We start from the raw sequence: 17358 nt of genomic DNA on the forward strand, positions 1-17358 counted from the left end.
CATGCACGCACAAGGTAACTTAAACCCTTATCCAAAAAAGGGCATTTACTTTGTTTAAAAAACCCTTATCCAACAAAAAGGGCACAAATCAGAATATTTTGTTTACGGCCTTAAAAGGCCAAAGAAGAAATTGTTCACAACCACCAACAGATAAATAAAGTTTAAAAAAGGGGGGACCCACAGGCCGGGCCCCCATATAGCCATAAAAATAATAAAAGTCATTTCTTCAAAGGAGTAGAGGAATCACCACCGCCAGACTCGGGAGGAGCGCCACCAGGACCAGGAGGAGGAGCTGTAGAGGAAGTCGGATGAGCAGCTGAAGAACTCGGAGCATCTCGGGAATGAGGAGGAGACTCAATAATCCTCTATCCCCGAGTCTTCAGGTCTGACTCGGAAATGACCTCGGGGACAGGAGGATCAACGATGGCGCCATCAATAACTACTTTGTCAGGATGTAGTGGAGAAAGATCCAAGTCGGGAGCTATAACCCTAACTTGCTCCAAGAAAATTCTCCAAGACTCCTCGGCGCCCTCGGCGATAGAATCCTCCAACTCGGCGTATGCGTTCCGAGAATTCAGCAAGTCCTTCCTCACGGCAACAATATCTTGAAATAAACTGTGGTAGCTGTCTTGTGCTGTTTTCCTCAGATTAGCCTCCAAAGTGCATTGGGCCCGCAGCTTACTCTCCTCCTCCTTAAGGTGATCCCTCTCCTTCCTCAATTTATCTCTCTCCTCCTTCAACTCCCTCTCATGTTTTTCAAACATAAGAAGCCTCTCCTCCAACTCCCCAACCTTTGAGGAAGCCCCCAGGGAGCTGAGGGGAGTCTTCTCAAAAATGTCCAAGAGTTTGCCACAAACACCCGCTGTCCTAAAACTCTCCTCGGCCATGGCGGTAAGGTGGTTTCGAACAGAAACATCATCCATACTTATAAAGGGATAGATGTTCTTTCGGACGAATGCCAGAGCATCCGCCTTAACCCCACCATCAAAAGAAGAAGAGCCAGACTCTGAAGTCTTGCGCTTCTTCTTCTCGGGCTCAGAGAGAGTTTGGGCAGAAGGGAGTGGTCGAGACAAACTAGAGGAAGAAATAATAATTGGTTGAGAGGGAGTACCGACATTCTTAGGAGGAGGAGGAGGAGGAGGAGGAGGAGAAATGACTGTCTTGGCACCTCCGGCCCTAGCCTGGGACTTCGCCTTAGCCTCCTGGACCCTTTGGTAGGCCTCCTGAGCGTTCCTTTTTGCCATATCTACAAAAGAAAACAACTAACAAAAGTTACAAGTCGGTAGAATGCAAGTCGGCAGAAACAACTCGGAAATAAAGAATGCATGCACTACCTAGTTGAGATTGAACAAAGGTCGGTGTTCCCTGGAGGATTTTCCTGGTATCCAAGTATGGGGCCCTCCCCCACGCTTCTCGGAAAAACCCCACAATGGCCACCTCCACCTCATCCAGGTCATCGGGACCATACTTTTCACAAGAGGAAGGCGGCGACCAATAAAGGGGGAAGCGAGGGGAGGAATGCTCATCCAGGAAAAAGGGGTGGTGACCCTCTACGGCTTGAACTTTGAAAAAGAAGTTTTTGAAGTCATAAAAAGATTCGTCAAAAAGGGTAAAAATCCTCCGACCTTGTATGGCTCGGAAGGATACCCATTGCTGCTTGTTGTTTAGCCCACTAAAGGGCTTAGTCATATGAAAGAGAAAGAAAAAAATCCTCAGAGAGGTCGGGAAGTCCAGAGCATGGCTTATAAACTGATAGATCTTCAAAAAACCCCAAGAATTGGGGTGAAGTTGAGTAGGGGCAACTCTACAGTGATGCAAGACAGATATCTCGAAATCTGAGAAAGGAAGAAAAACACCCAAGCGGGTGATCATGCATTCATACATAAAGAAAAAATGAGGGGCCGCCTCATTTTCTCTCCCAAAACAGACCCGGTCTTCAGGACTCGGGATTATCAGTTCATATTTTGGCTCGTCCTCCTCCGAAGTACAGAGCCGGTGATGAGTACGAAGATGAGTGATGAACTCAGCATCAACCAACGGTTCCTCCCCAAGGACCGTAACATCTACCCACTGAGAAAGAACGTCTACGGAAGCCATTTTTTATAAAGAAAAGTGGCAGAAACCTACAAAAGGGAAAAAGAAAAAGAAAAATAAAAAAACACGGCCCCTAAAGAGGAGAGATGCGAAGCTAGAATCTATAGGTCAACCTATCCACTCACAAAACATGCAAACATAAAGCATGATATAAACAAAACTAACCTTTATCCGAGAAATGAAGGTTGGAGAAGAACAGAAATCTTCGAACACAAGAATGCAACACGAACAAGGAAGGAAGAAATTTGGAAGATTGCAGAAACGGAAAAAATGAAAGAGAGGGAAAGTATTTATAAATACGCTAAGGGGCATAATGGTAAAAACGGAGCAGTCATTAATGAGGTTGCACCGTTACCAAAGCCCTTAACACTTCCCCAACGGACACGACGCGTCTTACTATTGTAATTATTTTTTTAGTGAGAGTACATAAAGAGTATATAGTATATAAGGTGTAATAACTCAACAAATATTTTTAAAAAAAAACTTTTCATTCTCTTCAACAATGAGAAAAACTTATTTTTCTCCATCTCTTAATCCCTTCTGATTCATCAAACCATCAACATCACAACTTGAACAGCTTATGACATAAGATTTTCTTCATTCCAACTAGGATACTAATTTTTGCGTCTAACCATTGACTGGTTTTAAAGTTTTTACCTACAACTACTTTTATTTGTATTCATCTCAAGTAAATATTATTTTTGTTTCATTATATATAAAATCATATTTAATTATTCTATTGGTTTTTATAGTTATTAAATTTTTAATTAAGTTTTTATAATTTTTTAATTGAATCCCTACATTACTTTTAATTTTGTAATTAGATCCTTCGTAGTATAAAAAATGTTAGAATTAACAAAATATTTTTCGTAAATTAAAGATATCTACTATTAAAAACTCAATTAGATCTTTAATTACATATTTTTTAAAAAAAATATTCTGTTAATTTTAATATTTTTAACGTGAAAAGAATGTAGTTATTATGAGATTAAAAGCAATGTAATGACTCAATTAAAAAGAAAAATATAAGAATCTAATTAAAATTTTGATAAAATTATAGAGACTAACAGAATAATTAAATTATTTTTTTATAATTTTACTGAGTAATTAATAATTTAGCTACTATATTAAGTTTATTTTTCAACTAGAATTTATCAATAAAAAATAAAAAATATAATACATACATTAAAAATCAGCTATTAAATAAAAAAAAATTTTAACAAATTCAATTTACAACATCTTTAAAAGTAGAAAATTCTATTTAGATCAAACAATTCCACAATAAACAAGTTGTTGTTTCTACTAGCCTTCTATTATTGTAATATTTTTCTTTAATAATTTTATGTTTAATTTGGAGAAATTGAAAGGCAAGAAGCTATTTTATTTCGTTTCAAAATCTATCTCAACAAAGTAGTTTTTAGAAAAAAATGGAGGATGCACATATAAGTTAAGTCGTTAAGAAACTTCCCATAATATACTAATATATAATATATGCTTTTTTAGATACGTAAATAATTTATTATTTTTATTTTAAAAATAGTATAAAATTTTTTAATCCATTTAACTGTAAAATTTAAAGGATAATATATATTAAAGAAAAAAGTCTATCTATAAACCAAAATAATTCTTGTAAATTTTTGTTCTCAATATTATAAAGTGTGATATAATTTTTTGTACCACTTAAAAAATATAAGATGAGAAATCAAACCTTATATTATCAATTAAAAAATAAACTAATATATATTGATTAATTTCTAAAACTTGAATAAATGTGAAAATCGAATATCTGACTGCTAATTAATTCAAGGATAACTATTTAAATAAGTATATCTATGTCTAAAGTATTCAAATATGAAGAACAGATGAAAAGAGCTTTGGTAAAGAATAAGGACTTTGGTAAACACTTTGTTCCAAGCTTCTCGGCAAAAGACATGCCACCGCCAATTTTCGTTCTGCCCCGCTATAGATCCAATGCTAAAAGAATTGTTTTGGTAATTAATTTTAGGGTTAAGTATGGTTTTGACCTCTAAAATTTTCAGTTAGAATCGAAACCGTTTCTCATCTAATTTTCGATTTTAAAATCGTCTTTAATATTTTTTTTCGTATTAAAATCGTCATTTTAAATAAAATTTTTAATTTAATTCCTAAACTACTTTTACTTTTAAAAAATTATAAAATTAATCCCAAAAAATAAAAAAAAAACGATTTTAATACAAAAAAACGTTAAGGACGATTTTAAATAAAAAATTAGATGAGAGATGGTTTCGATTCTGACTGAAAACTTTAGGGACCAAAATCATACTTATCCCTTAATTTTATGGTGAAATTTGTATAATTTCCTTGCTAGTTAGAAACAGGAATTTTTTAGTTGGTTAATTTGTTTTATCATAATTAAACTTGATGATGCAATGCTAGAGTAGTCCATTACTCCATTCTACGATGTTCTCTATTGTTTTGACTTAATATAATGGTACATTCTGTTGGTGCTTATTTTTTAGCCGCTATGGGAAAGAAATCAACCCATTGGTTTTTTTTCTTTCTTATAGTTTTATTCAGTGGTTAATAATTAAACTACTATAACTATTGAGTTCATTTTTCAACTAGAATTTATCAATAAAAATATAAAGCATCTATAAATCAGTCATTAATCAGAACAACTATTTTAACAAATTTAATTTACAATACTTTTAAAAGCAGAACATTTTATTTAGATCAAACAAAATTCCACAATGAACAAAGGTGGTTTCTACTAGCCTTCTATTGTTGTAATATTTTTCTTTGATAAATGTTTAATTTGGAGAGATTGAAAGGCAAAAAGCCAAGTTTTGGGGATCAAAATCTATCTCAACAAAGTATTTTTTAAAAAAAAAAACTGACAAATGCCTGAACATAGAAAAAATGCCAGGAAAGAGAGTTGAGGCCAGAGATAAGTTTCATTTAAAGGAATCCAAACATCTTTACTCATTTGAACAAATTCGAAATGAGGCATCACAATTCTTTCAAGATTGACGTTAATTAACAAGCTTGTCATGAAAGTTTTCAAACAATTAATGGCGATGATTTTTTATTAAAATCAAATGAAGCATAAAAAGATCCAATAATAAATCACAAACAATATGCCACACAATGAATCATAGAGCAAGACTTTAATGATGAATATACGTTTCATAATACAAGCATTAAAAGTAAACCAGTTCTCAGAGATAGATTAGAGCTACCTAAAAGCTAAAATCCAGCTGATATTGGAACTAAAAATATAATCTAACTAAAATTGAACAAATTTCAACAACGAAAATTTGAAGTACCATACATAGAAGCAAAAATGAAAAATTAAGAAAAAAAAAACTGGAAAAATCAACTAAGGAAGAAACTATAATAACAAATTCTGAACAAATCCAGAATTATAAATTACAATAACAAAGCGCACCAGCGCCGTAAAGAAGATGAGCAGCGCCGAGAAGAAGAGGAGCACGAGCAGAGCAGTGACCTTCACACTTCGCGGCCGCTTTTGGTGGCTTCGTGAGTAAGGTTCTCCGGCAAGCAGTGCGGCGCGGAGAAGCTGTGCAGCGCGGAAGCAGAGCAGCCAGTTCCGAGAAAGAACACCGTGAGGCCAGTGATGGTGGCTGGTGGGTGTCTGAACGAGCATTCACAAAGGGTCTGAGAATGGGATTGGGATTTGGGAGCTTGGGTTCTCTACGTTCCTGATTGAGAGAGAGGGCCAGAGAGGAGAAAATATTGTGTGTCGGGCTGCAACATCAAATTTTTTTTTAAATTAACAACTTGGGCCGTACCGGGCCGGGTTACCGATCTCTACCAAGACCCGCTTCAGTTGGTCCCCCCGGGGGGTTCCTCGGGTCAGTCCCGGACTATTTCGGGCTGGTCATAACCCAACTTCAGGGCCATGATATTGTTATAAAGAAGAAATTTGTGTGTGTCATTAATCTGAATTTGAATTTAATTTAAACAAAATAATTTTTAAAATAAGATTAAATCTCTATTTTGGTCCTGAAATTCACGTCATTATCCATTTTAGTCTTTGAAATTTAAAATTACTTATACTGCTCTTCCAAATTCAAGTCTCGGTACCAATGTGGTCTCTCGACTCCTTCCAGCAATGACTAGACAAACGGAATGCTGAGATGGCACCTTCCTTGCCACGCTGGATGATGAGTAAATAACGTCGTTTATCTTTGGTATCGAAATAAGTCAGAAATGTCGTCGCTTTGTATATGAAGGGAGAAGAAACGATGGAGACCCAAAATAAAGTATTATTCTTTTTCTCTATCCTCCACTATTCTTCATTTCTGACTTGTTTGGGCGCCAAGGATAAACGACGTCGTTTACTCATCATCCAGCGTAATAAGAAAGGTGCTATATTAGCACTATGTTTGCCTAGTCATCGCCAAAAAGAGTCTAGGAACCATATTGGTGCCCGAACTTGAATCTGTAGGACTAGTATAGATAATTTTAAATTTCGAGAACCAAATTAAATAATCGTGTGAATCTCAGAGATCAAAATAGGTATTTAGTCTTTAAAATAAACTATACTATGTAGTCAACATCAGCCAATAATATGAGAGAGTTCAATATTGATGAATGATTTTTATTTGAATTTTTTTTCTTATTCTTCTTCTTAAAAAAAAAATTTAAAATCAAGTTGGGTTGTTCTAGTCGTTAGCTCATTAATTCGTAAATATTGGGAGTTCAAATCTCATCTTATACATGCAGCAACCCATTGAATAACGACAAACCCTTAAATAAAAGATTGATTCTTGATTTGTTGGGTTGGGAAATATAAAAAAAAAAATTTAACCTATCATGACAAGTCACCCATCTCTATCTTCACAAAAAATACAAAATCACTATTTGTATTATTTAAGATATACTAAATTATAATTTCAAATTAAATACTATGTAATTAAAAATAATAGATACAACTCTAAAAATAAATGTTAAAATTTAAAATTCGTTAGTTTTAATTTAGATCTATTTAAATAGATTTAAAAAATAAAAATTTTAAACTTATTCATACCCTATCCTAAGACATAGAGCCTAATCCAATAAAGTTGAAATACCCAACTATAAAGGTACTCTTTACCCGACTTCCTACAAAGGTTGGACTCGACAGCTCATGCTTACCCACGTAGGTAACTACTTCTATGAATCTCTCGTCCCCTTTTAGAGGAGAGATCTCAACAATTCCAACATAAAGGAGGTGGTTATCCACCACAAAAGTGGAATTACTTCAACGTTATTATTGGCTCGTCTCCTATAAATACCCCGATACACTCAAATACATAAAAAGTTCCAATACACTAAAAACCTGCTAAAATCCTTGCTGACTTAAGCATTGGAGTATTTTGTAGGTACCACCCCACCTTCTCACAAATAACTCAGACGACGATTACTGGACATAGACTAAGTCAAAATCCGCTCCATTGAGAATTTGGGCCTCACGTACAAGTCCGAAAATAATCCAGTTTTAGATAATTCTCGAAACAAAAATCATATTTAAAAATTTAAAATTAAAATAAAATGTTAATTTATTTAAATTTGTGAAAATTTAAAAATCAAAATAAATAATGTAACAACAGTTAAAATTCAAAATATAATAATATTTTTTTTAAATACTAAATCTTAATTTAAAAATTTAATACAACTTTGATTCTACATCTTAAATATACATCTCAAGTATTTGCGCTTTTGACAACCCCGTAAAACAAGTAAACCGAATAAAAGAAGGGACAAACTAATTACAAAAGTCATAAGTAATAACTTTTTTTTTTGGTCATGACAATGGGCCAGAGGACTGACCCTACCCGACAACCAGAACAAAAACCACGCTTCCCTCAAGACCCGACTCCTTAGTGCCCGAACCCCCATCTGCTACCCGACCCAGAGAACAGAGGTCATCTTCTTCACAAAGCTCTTTGTTAGAGATAGCCAATATCGCCTGAAGCTTCATCGCGGATTACATACTGGATGCATGGATCTGAAACTTGAAGCATTCCATCTTCAATTTTATCGTCACCCTAAATCTGCCTGAATTCGTCTTTGATATCGCCTTGGGATATCTGCTATCGCATTTCTCCTTGGCCCCCATTGTTTCCGCCTATGGTGCTGGATCCTCGAAGAAGCTCCTGCAGTATATTCCATGTTCTCAGCTCCGATTATCCTCCGCCTCAGATTTGCTTGCAGATGTGTGGGTCCGTCATCATTCCCTCTTTGATTATCTCTTCGAAGATCAAGCTGATTCTTACTTGTGTGTGAGGTGGGCTGATGTCCCTCGGTGGATCGCAATTGCACTCCCCCTTCAGCAAGCTGCATGTCCTGTACCTCCGTATCCGCTCTTTCAGGAAACCCTTCCTCCCTCTCAGGTAATCCTTCATTTCGTTGTTGTCCTTGTTGATTGGTATGACCTGAGACCCCTTTACTTTGATTTTGCATTTGATATTTATGCTGAAGAATTGCGAATCCGGCTTCTGTTCTGATTGTGCTTCTGACTTGATCAGGAGGATTGAATATCCACTGCCTCCTTAGATCATTCCCTGCTGCCATCGCTGCCAGTTGGTGAGCTACTCTATTACCTTCCCTTGGAGTCCAGGCAGCTCCCACGTCTGGAGCCTCGTCCAGCATTTGGAGAATGTCTCTGATTATAGCATCCGCTTCTGCTATGGGCGTTCTAGCCTTGATGGCTTGAACCAAAGGTAAGCAATCAGTTTCTATTATGCAATTTAGAATTTGTAAATTCTTGATTAGAATGAGTGCCTCTCTATATGCTTGAGCCTCTGCTGCTATTGCTGATGTTGTGGTGAACCTTGATGTTGTTCCAGTGATGATCTTACCCTGCCAGTTTCTGACGACTACTGCTGAAGCTGCGGCGCCGGTCATCCTGTGGTATGCTGCATCAGTGTTTACCTTCAACCTGTTTTGTGGCAGGGGTCTCCAGGTAATTCTCCCCCTCTCTCCATACCTTTCTGCTCTCGATATGTTGTCTATGCTGCGCCCCTTGGTTGTATTGTGGTATTCTGTTGCTAGTTGCTCTGCATTGATGATTACCTGTTTTGGATTAATTTTTGTTTGCTGGAAAATTTGCTGATTCCTTGCCTTCCAAATACACCAACAAAGACATCCCAATTGACATAAAATTCTGTCTTGTTCCTTCGCTGTCCCACTCTTTATCTTCCCAACTGTATCCATCATCCAATTATCGAAAGATGAGACATTATTGGCCGTAGGCGCTAATTGAAGGCTTGAGCCGAACCAAACCACTCTAGTCCACGGACACAATAGTAATGCATGTTCGACTGTTTCGTTTTCACCATGGCAAATGCTGCACGATGGTTTAATTGCGCATCTTCGCTGATACAAATTGAAGTTCACTGGCAAGATACTGTGTACTGCTTTCCACAAGAACATTTTGACCTTTTGTGGTATTGGTAATGTCCAAATAGTTTCCCAAACCTCCCTAAAGTTCTTACTTGTTGAGGCCTTGTTGAATTTTATCTCCTCCTTTGTATCTTTCTCTTCCTTCGCAAAGTGGTATCCAGATTTTACTAAATATTGTCCATCCAAACTGTGTGGCCATACAAAATGATCCTTCTTGTTAATTAGACTGATGGGAGTTCTGTTAACCAATTCAGCTATATTCCCCGGAAATACCTCCTTAACTTTGTTCATATCCCATCCCTCGCCCTCTTTTATCAACTCGCTTACTCTTTTTGTTTGCCCTTCACCATGTCTCCCCAGATTGTCTATTCCTACCACCCAATTGTCTTTCCAAATGTCTATCTCCGTACCACTCCCTACGCTCCATCTACCTCTCCTTCTAAGGAAGTCTCTCCCTTCCAACAAGCTCTTCCATATCCATGACGCGTTCCTTCCTTCTCCAGCCTCCCACAGGCTGCAATTTGGGTAATAAATAGCTTTGAGAGTCCTAGCCCAGATAGCATCCTCTTCCTTTAGTAATCTCCATGCTTGTTTTGCCAAGTGTGCAACGTTTTGGCATTCTACATCCTTAAACCCCAGGCCGCCATTTAATTTACCCTTTGTCAAGTTTTTCCAGCTTTTCCAATGAATACTCCTTTCCTTTCCATTGTTTGTCCACCAGAACTTCGCAGTTGTTGCTTCTATGCTTTTGCAAAATGATTTTGGGAATTTGATGACGTTCATAGCATAAGTTGGTATCGCTTGAATTACTGCCTTTATTAAAACCTCCTTTCCGGCTTGATTTAATAGTTTCTCTTTCCATCCTTGCATCTTATCTAGTATCTTCTCCTTTAACCACTCCAAAGCCTTATTTTTGGATCTGCCCCATGTCGCTGGTAATCCTAAATATCTTCCAGGATCCTCCCACGATGCCATTCCGGTGATCTCCTCTATATTGACCCTCCTTTGAATGGATACTTGACTGCCAAAAATTAGCCCAGACTTCTCAGTGTTGATTCGTTGACCTGATGCCTTGGTGTATTTATTTAAGATTTGAATGAGTTGATAAATCTCTTCTTCCTGCGCACCTGCAAAAATTATACAATCATCAGCGAATAACAAATGAGTGATAACCGGTGCTGATGGAGCTAACCTAATTCCAGAAATGAGCTTATCCCTCCTCGCTTTTTCCATGAGAACAGTGAAGCTTTCGGCTGCCAATATAAATAAGTAGGGAGATAGAGGATCTCCCTACCTGAGACCTCTTTGAGGGAAAATCTTTGATGATAGTTTTCCATTTATTTTAAATCTATAACTGGCACTCTTCACACAGCTCATCACCAACCTCACCCATTCACTGCTGAACAAAGACCAAGCATAAGACCCAAATATACTTCAGCAAACTCGATGTGAAATATGGTGTAGGACCTACCCCCACCCAAAACCAACAATTGTCTTACTTGTTTTTTAATTTTTTTGGTGACTTTTTTAATTTCGTTTAAGTATCAATTAAAAGAGTCCTAATAAAAAAAATATCAGCCATGTCCTCAAATATTGAACCTTTGATAGAAGGATTTTTTTTTGTTTTCCACGGTATTTTCAACCTGACAGGTCAAGGACTAATCCGTCACGGTAATAGAAGGATATTTTAATTCTTTTCTTCTAAACTCAGTAGTGATAAGTTCTGAAACTCTCTTTCTGTTTTTTGGGACGTGGTGCCAAAAAAATTGGCCTGGAACGAAAACAATCAGAACCCGCATCGAAACCCAACCCATCCGAGACCTGGCCCACCCTTATTCTGCATCTTAATTCTTAACTAAACTCCCTTGCTTGGAGATGGAGACGGTCGAACATGCCTTACTACTATGTGATTGGGCGAGAGCAACATGGTTCCGGACGGAATGCCAATAGACCCCAACACCGGAGACAGTGAACTCGATTGGAAGTTGGATGGTAAAGTGTATAAGAAAGATAAAACAAGGAGGCGGAGAAGACCAGGAGAAGAGGATAAGTAAGCTGGGATTTCTCTTGTGGGAGATATGAAAAATCAGAAATAACAGACTTGACTATTTCAACAACAGGAAGTGAATCCAAGTTGGACAATCAGCAGAGCAAGAACACTAGAGACAGTTTATGAAAGACTAGCAGAAAAACAACAGACACAAAAAAGAGAAGCCAATAGAAGCAGAACTTACCCGGGGACATGGAGACCTCCTCTTGAAAATTGGCTGAAAGCAAATGTAGATGCTGCTTTTCGAAAGGAGAATGAGACAGGTGCAATAGCTGTGGTGATCAGAAATAGCAAAGGAAAGATGGTATTAGGATTTTCAGGGAAGATTCAAGCTAAATCAAGCACTGTGGCTGAGGCCCAAGCAATAAGACAAGCTTTAATCACAGTGAACAATTTGAATATGGGTAAAACGCTAATAGAATCGGATAATTTAAAGCTCATTCAAACAATCAAATCCAAGACAACTATAGGAGAAGCATCGGCTATCATCCAAGATATTCAAATTTTAATGAAAGAACTACCTGAAAAAGGAATGACTTGGACTCCTAGGAATGGAAATCGGCTTGATCATGCAATGGCAAAAGCTGCGAAATCAGAAACGTTAAATTCGACTTGGAGCTTGCAACCACCTGCAGAAATACTACGCATCCTCAGGAGTGAGATTCGAACATGAAATAAGAATGCCAAAGATTATTAAAAAAATAAAATAAAAAGACGAGGAAAAAAGGAAAATAGAGGCTAAAGGGTAACAGCTCGTACCGGTCTTGAGGCAGCAAAACATGAGTTAAATCCAGATCATTATGATCTGAGGCAGAGAACCCGCATGCATCCCACGACGATGCGGTCTCATGGGCAAATGTCCATGTTTGAATTTTAACCATATATCAACAGGTGGGGTTGAGATTAAAACATAGGATACAAGGAAAGGACGAGGCGGTAGAAGAAGATACTAGAGGAATTGGCTGCGGTAAAACAGCCAGGGACTCTTGGACTTTGTGAATCGGACCTTCTGGGCAATGGTGGACATCGACGGAGACAGGAGTAACTACATGGGTTACACTGGAGGCTCCATAAAATTTAGTTTCTGACAGCGAGCCATCCACTAGGCGCAACCACCGCTCAGAATTCTGATTCCCACGCCGGTGCTGCGAAGAAGAAGATGTTCCTGAACATGTAAAATTTAGCCGTTTCTCTAGTGCAACAGACGGGTAGGTTAAGTGGGTACCGGGTCGGTTTGAGGGCAGCGGTTCTTTGTTTTGGCCTGGGCTGGTCTGACGGCCTAGGTCTTTGTCCAAAAAAAAAAAACTCCTTTGCTTGGAGAAAACCCAGATCCAGACGGCGAGAGATCGGTCACGGCTGAGGACGTAACAGTCTCCACTGTCGAGAGCATCGCCGCCTTTGTCTGGCCCGCGTCGCCGCCGTCCCGCCATCCTCTTCTCCGAGCTCTGTTGTTTCGCCGTCCTCTTCTCCAGCCCTCCCCTTCGTGGTATCATTTTCTGCTGCTTCTACATACTTTGTTTTTTTTTTGTCCCTGTAAGCTCTGATAGTAGTTCTTCGTACAGTACTGAAATTTGTTCCTTCAAGCAATTATTAATTTATATTTGTTTTTGTCCCTTGTTTAATTTAATTTCATACTTTCAGTGCCCACATAAGTTAAAAGCAGGAAATTTTATTCCAATTTAAAAGTTCAACAATGTTATCAATGACTATATTATATTCTATGTCATTAAATTTATGTTTTTATTGAGGCTTATGTTATTGTTGATGGATGGAATTGTTATGTATGTTGGAATGCTAGATTGTCGATGTACAATATTAAAACATTTTGTTTGCATGTGCTTTTAAATTTATGTTTTCAATCTAATAGTTCTTACTTTAACAAATTCAATAACGTTATATTACATATTACATTCCTCTATTGTATTGTGATGTACTTACTGTTATTTAGATAGTGCTTATTCTTTACTTTTTTTTTGTTTTTTTTTTCTTTCCTTTTATTTTCAGACACCAAAAGAATAGATTACATATTATATATTCAGATTGATTTAGTTTTTCTTACTTTGAATATTGTAGTTAAATTTTTAGTATGTTATCCTTATTACAATTTCTGACATAATCTTTAAAGATAGGTGATTTCTTGCCATTCGTAGTTTTTGAAAGATAAACAAATAAATAATAGAAAAAAAAGAACCTTGTTCTATTTTAATCATGCTTGCTTGGTCTAAGTAAAAAAATAAATAAATATCAAGGGATATGCGCTGTGCTGTTTTTAGTTTAAATCACACATATTTACTAATAACTTAGGAATGCATGTACCAGAATAGATTTTCAGAACAGATTGGCCAAATATCAAACACACTTGTTTATGCTTTGAATTTTCATCCATGATCAGCACATGGCAAGAGTTGGAGACTTCTATCTTTCGTCAAGAAAGATATTGTGACACCTGGAGGATATTGTGACACTTGAAGCTACACAGCCGGATTTTAAGAGCAATGCTAGGGGGCCAGCAATTTTTGTAATTGTTAGCCATCAATTAGCCATCAATGATGATTTGATGGTGTGAGATTGGTGTGAGATTTCATCCAATGGCTCACCTTTCTCTGCTGGTTAAATGCTGGCCAAAATTCAACAAACCTGCTGCCCCCTAGACTTTTCCGGATTTTAATATATCAACTAAGGAAAGGATAAGGATTCTACATGTTAGTTAGCTCATACATTTTATCATAAACTAAATTAGGTTAAATTTTTTAACTAAATAAAACTATTGGCATCACCCTCAAAACACCATTACTATCATTATCATCTTAATATATAATAATCATAATTTAAAATTAAAATAAATTTTTTACTTCATAAACATGATTTTCAATCAAAGATATCTTTAATTCATATTTCAGTTAAGATATAATATTTTACAATATATTTTTAAATTGTAATATCACTTTTTTCATGAAATTTTGAACTTAATTTATTTTCTAGTTTTCTATATTAACTTTGAAAAAATAAATGTAATCCGCATCTACAAAATTTTAGAGAAGATCTATTTTGTTCAAAAGTTGATCCCATAAAAGATTACGTTACTATCCTTAAAAGCAATTCGAAACTTAAAAAAAAAATGTATCTTTTTGAAATCAAACTTACATAATAATATGACCTCAAAATCTTTTCAACTACATATAAACATATGATTGATCCTCCGAGGCTTTAAGTGGAAATAAAACCAGTAAACCAGAGTCTTTTTCTCTTCTGTCTCTGTTGTGATTCTCTTTTTCTCTTCTCTCCTTCCCTCTCTATTGTGATTATGGCTTCATCTCAATGGACACTTCTTGGTGATGACATATTGAATAGGATCACAGATAGGCTTGATGATATCTATGACTATGTCCGATTCGGGGCAGTGTGCAAACCTTGGCTCTCTTTCTCCCATAGATTTTACAAGAACAAACACCATCTTTTTCGCGCAAATCATCAACTTCCTCTGCTGGTGGTTCCTATGGAAGGCCATCAAGAAATTCGTGGTTTGTACAACATAGCCAAAGATACTATCTGCAATCAAATTCAACTCAACCTTCCTTCCAAAAGATGCTGTGGATCTTCTCATGGATGGTTGTTCTTCGTAGATAACAAATCGGCGCAAATACAACTGGTTCTCATAAACCCGTTTGCAAGCGAATCGGAAAAATCCATGATCAAACTGCCGCCAATTCGGTGCGATGATCATAACGGAGTGATGCACATGGACGAGTATGGTGTCAACAAAGCCGTTCTTTCCAAAGACCCGAATGATTTCCCCAATGATTTTGAAGTGATTGCAATCTATGGAGGCACTCAAACATTGGCACATTACAAATCGGGTAACAATTTCTGGAGCCATCCAAAACCCACCAAAAAAATACAATCCTTTGCGGATGTTATCTTTTACAAGGGTATGGCATACGCCGTGGATTTTCACAGCTGGATCGTCAGAATTTATCGCAAAAGGTATTATTAAAGACTATTAGAATATAGATGTTTAAGGATTTACAACTTAGTAGATATTAACTTTTTCACAAGTATTTATGATATAGTTATTTGTTAGTAACTTAGCATTTCTTATATAGTCAGATAATATTTTTATAAATATTTTATATCTTGATGTTAAATACAATTTCAATACACAAGAAATAATTTTCTCCAATGCTCTCTTTTACTCTTCTTCTCTAACAGGTATAAGCAAAGACTCGGTGGTAATAATTCCTCTCCTTGTTATCTCCGGTTCAAGACCATAAATGAAAGACTTTCAGAATTTTTGTGGTGCAACTATTCTGGCAATGCTTATCTTGTGGAAACTTCCATTGGAGAGTTGCTACATGTTCGAAGAGACTACCTTACCATGGAAGAGAGAATTCGCAAGGATGACGAGATAGAAGAGGAGATGAAAAGAGCTCGAGCAGAATATGAAGCTAGAACCCAAGAAGAACATGACCAACTAAGGGAGGAGATAAACAAGATTATGGATGAACTTGAAAACCAAAAAGTAGAAGAGTATGTTGAACCTGATCTAAGCAAGTTTCTAGAGGAGGAGTTACCTAAATATGATAACCCTCAGTTGAGTGTGAATTTTACAGTGTTTAAACTAAATTTTCCGTCATCAAGGGGACAGAAGAGTATGGAAACACTGAATGGTGAAATCTTGTTCCTAGGAGACAACAATTCTGTTTCGGTGCCAAGTTCAAGGTGTCCTACTCTTATTCCAAATTCAATATATTATACGGATGATTATGTAGGTGATTACTTTCATAATCTTGCATTTGGTTCGTGTGACACTGGAGTGTTCAATCCAGAGAATAAAGATTTTGGTAAACACTTTGTTCCAAGCTTCTCGGCAAAAGGCATGCCACCACCAATTTTCGTTGTTCCACGCTATAGATGTAGTGCTAAAAAAATTGTTTAGGTTATAAATTTTATGATGAAATTTGTATAATTTACTTGCTAGTTAGAAACCATGGTTTTTTAGTTGGTTAATTTGTTTTATCATATTTAAACTTCATGATGCAATTTGTAATATATATATTCACACACGCAACTTAATTAGCATGAATGCATAATCTATGATGTTATTTGTATTGTTTTGACTTAATATAATGGTACATCCTGCTGGTGCTTATTTTTAGCGCTATGGGAAGAAAATCAACCCTGTGATTTTGTTTCTTTTAATTATTTTATTAGTCTGTTTAGTTTTATTAAATTTTTAATTAATTTTTTTAAATTAAGTCTTTACATTAATTAATTTTTTTAATATACAAAATATTAAAATTAATTGAATATTTTTTTATAAATTAAAAATATTCGTAATTTTTTTTTGGTGATTGAAGATATTCATAATTAAAAATTAAATTAGATTTTTGACCATATATGTTTTTAGATAAATATTCTGTTAATTTTAATATTTTTTACGTGAAAAGAACTTAATTGTAAAATTAAAAACAGTGTAACGATTCAATTAAAAAGAAAAAATATAAAAATTAAAAATTTGATAAAATTATAAAAAATAAAATAATTAAATTATTTTTTTTATAATTTTACTGAGTAATTAATAATTTAACAAATTTAATTTACATCATCTTTAAAAGTAGAAAATTCTATTTAGATTAAACAAAATTCCACAATCAACAAGTTGTTGTTTCTACTAGCCTTCTATTGTTGTAATATTATTTTTCTTTAATAATTTTATGTTTAATTTGGAGAAATTGAATGGCAAGAAGCAATTTCTTTGGTTTCAAAATCCATCTCAACAAAGTAGTTTTTTAAAAAATTGAGGATGCGCATATAAGTTAAGTCGT

General features: G+C 35.8%; 1 protein-coding gene across 1 annotated transcript; it reads left to right on the forward strand.

The window, feature by feature from the left end:
* The first annotated feature begins 14196 nt into the window (after positions 1 to 14196).
* On the forward strand, positions 14197 to 16705 carry LOC107490850 (uncharacterized). The gene is made up of 2 exons (XM_016111667.3): positions 14197 to 15517; positions 15743 to 16705. Exons 1-2 carry the CDS (start codon positions 14838 to 14840, stop codon positions 16467 to 16469), a joined length of 1407 nt encoding a protein of 468 aa, XP_015967153.1. The 5' UTR covers positions 14197 to 14837; the 3' UTR covers positions 16470 to 16705.
* Positions 16706 to 17358: the final 653 nt, after the last annotated feature.

The sequence above is a fragment of the Arachis duranensis genome, chromosome 5 (genome assembly GCF_000817695.3).
Source record: "Arachis duranensis cultivar V14167 chromosome 5, aradu.V14167.gnm2.J7QH, whole genome shotgun sequence".
Taxonomy (NCBI): domain Eukaryota; kingdom Viridiplantae; phylum Streptophyta; class Magnoliopsida; order Fabales; family Fabaceae; genus Arachis; species Arachis duranensis.

What these genes read in the sequence shown, in the direction of transcription:
- LOC107490850 (XM_016111667.3), top strand. Translation starts at nt 14,838, where the DNA reads ATGGCTTCATCTCAATGGACACTTCTTGGTGATGACATATTGAATAGG. An exon ending in GTCAGAATTTATCGCAAAAG is followed by an intron (nt 15,518 to 15,742) that starts GTATTATTAAAG and finishes CTTCTCTAACAG; the next exon opens with GTATAAGCAAAGACTCGGTG.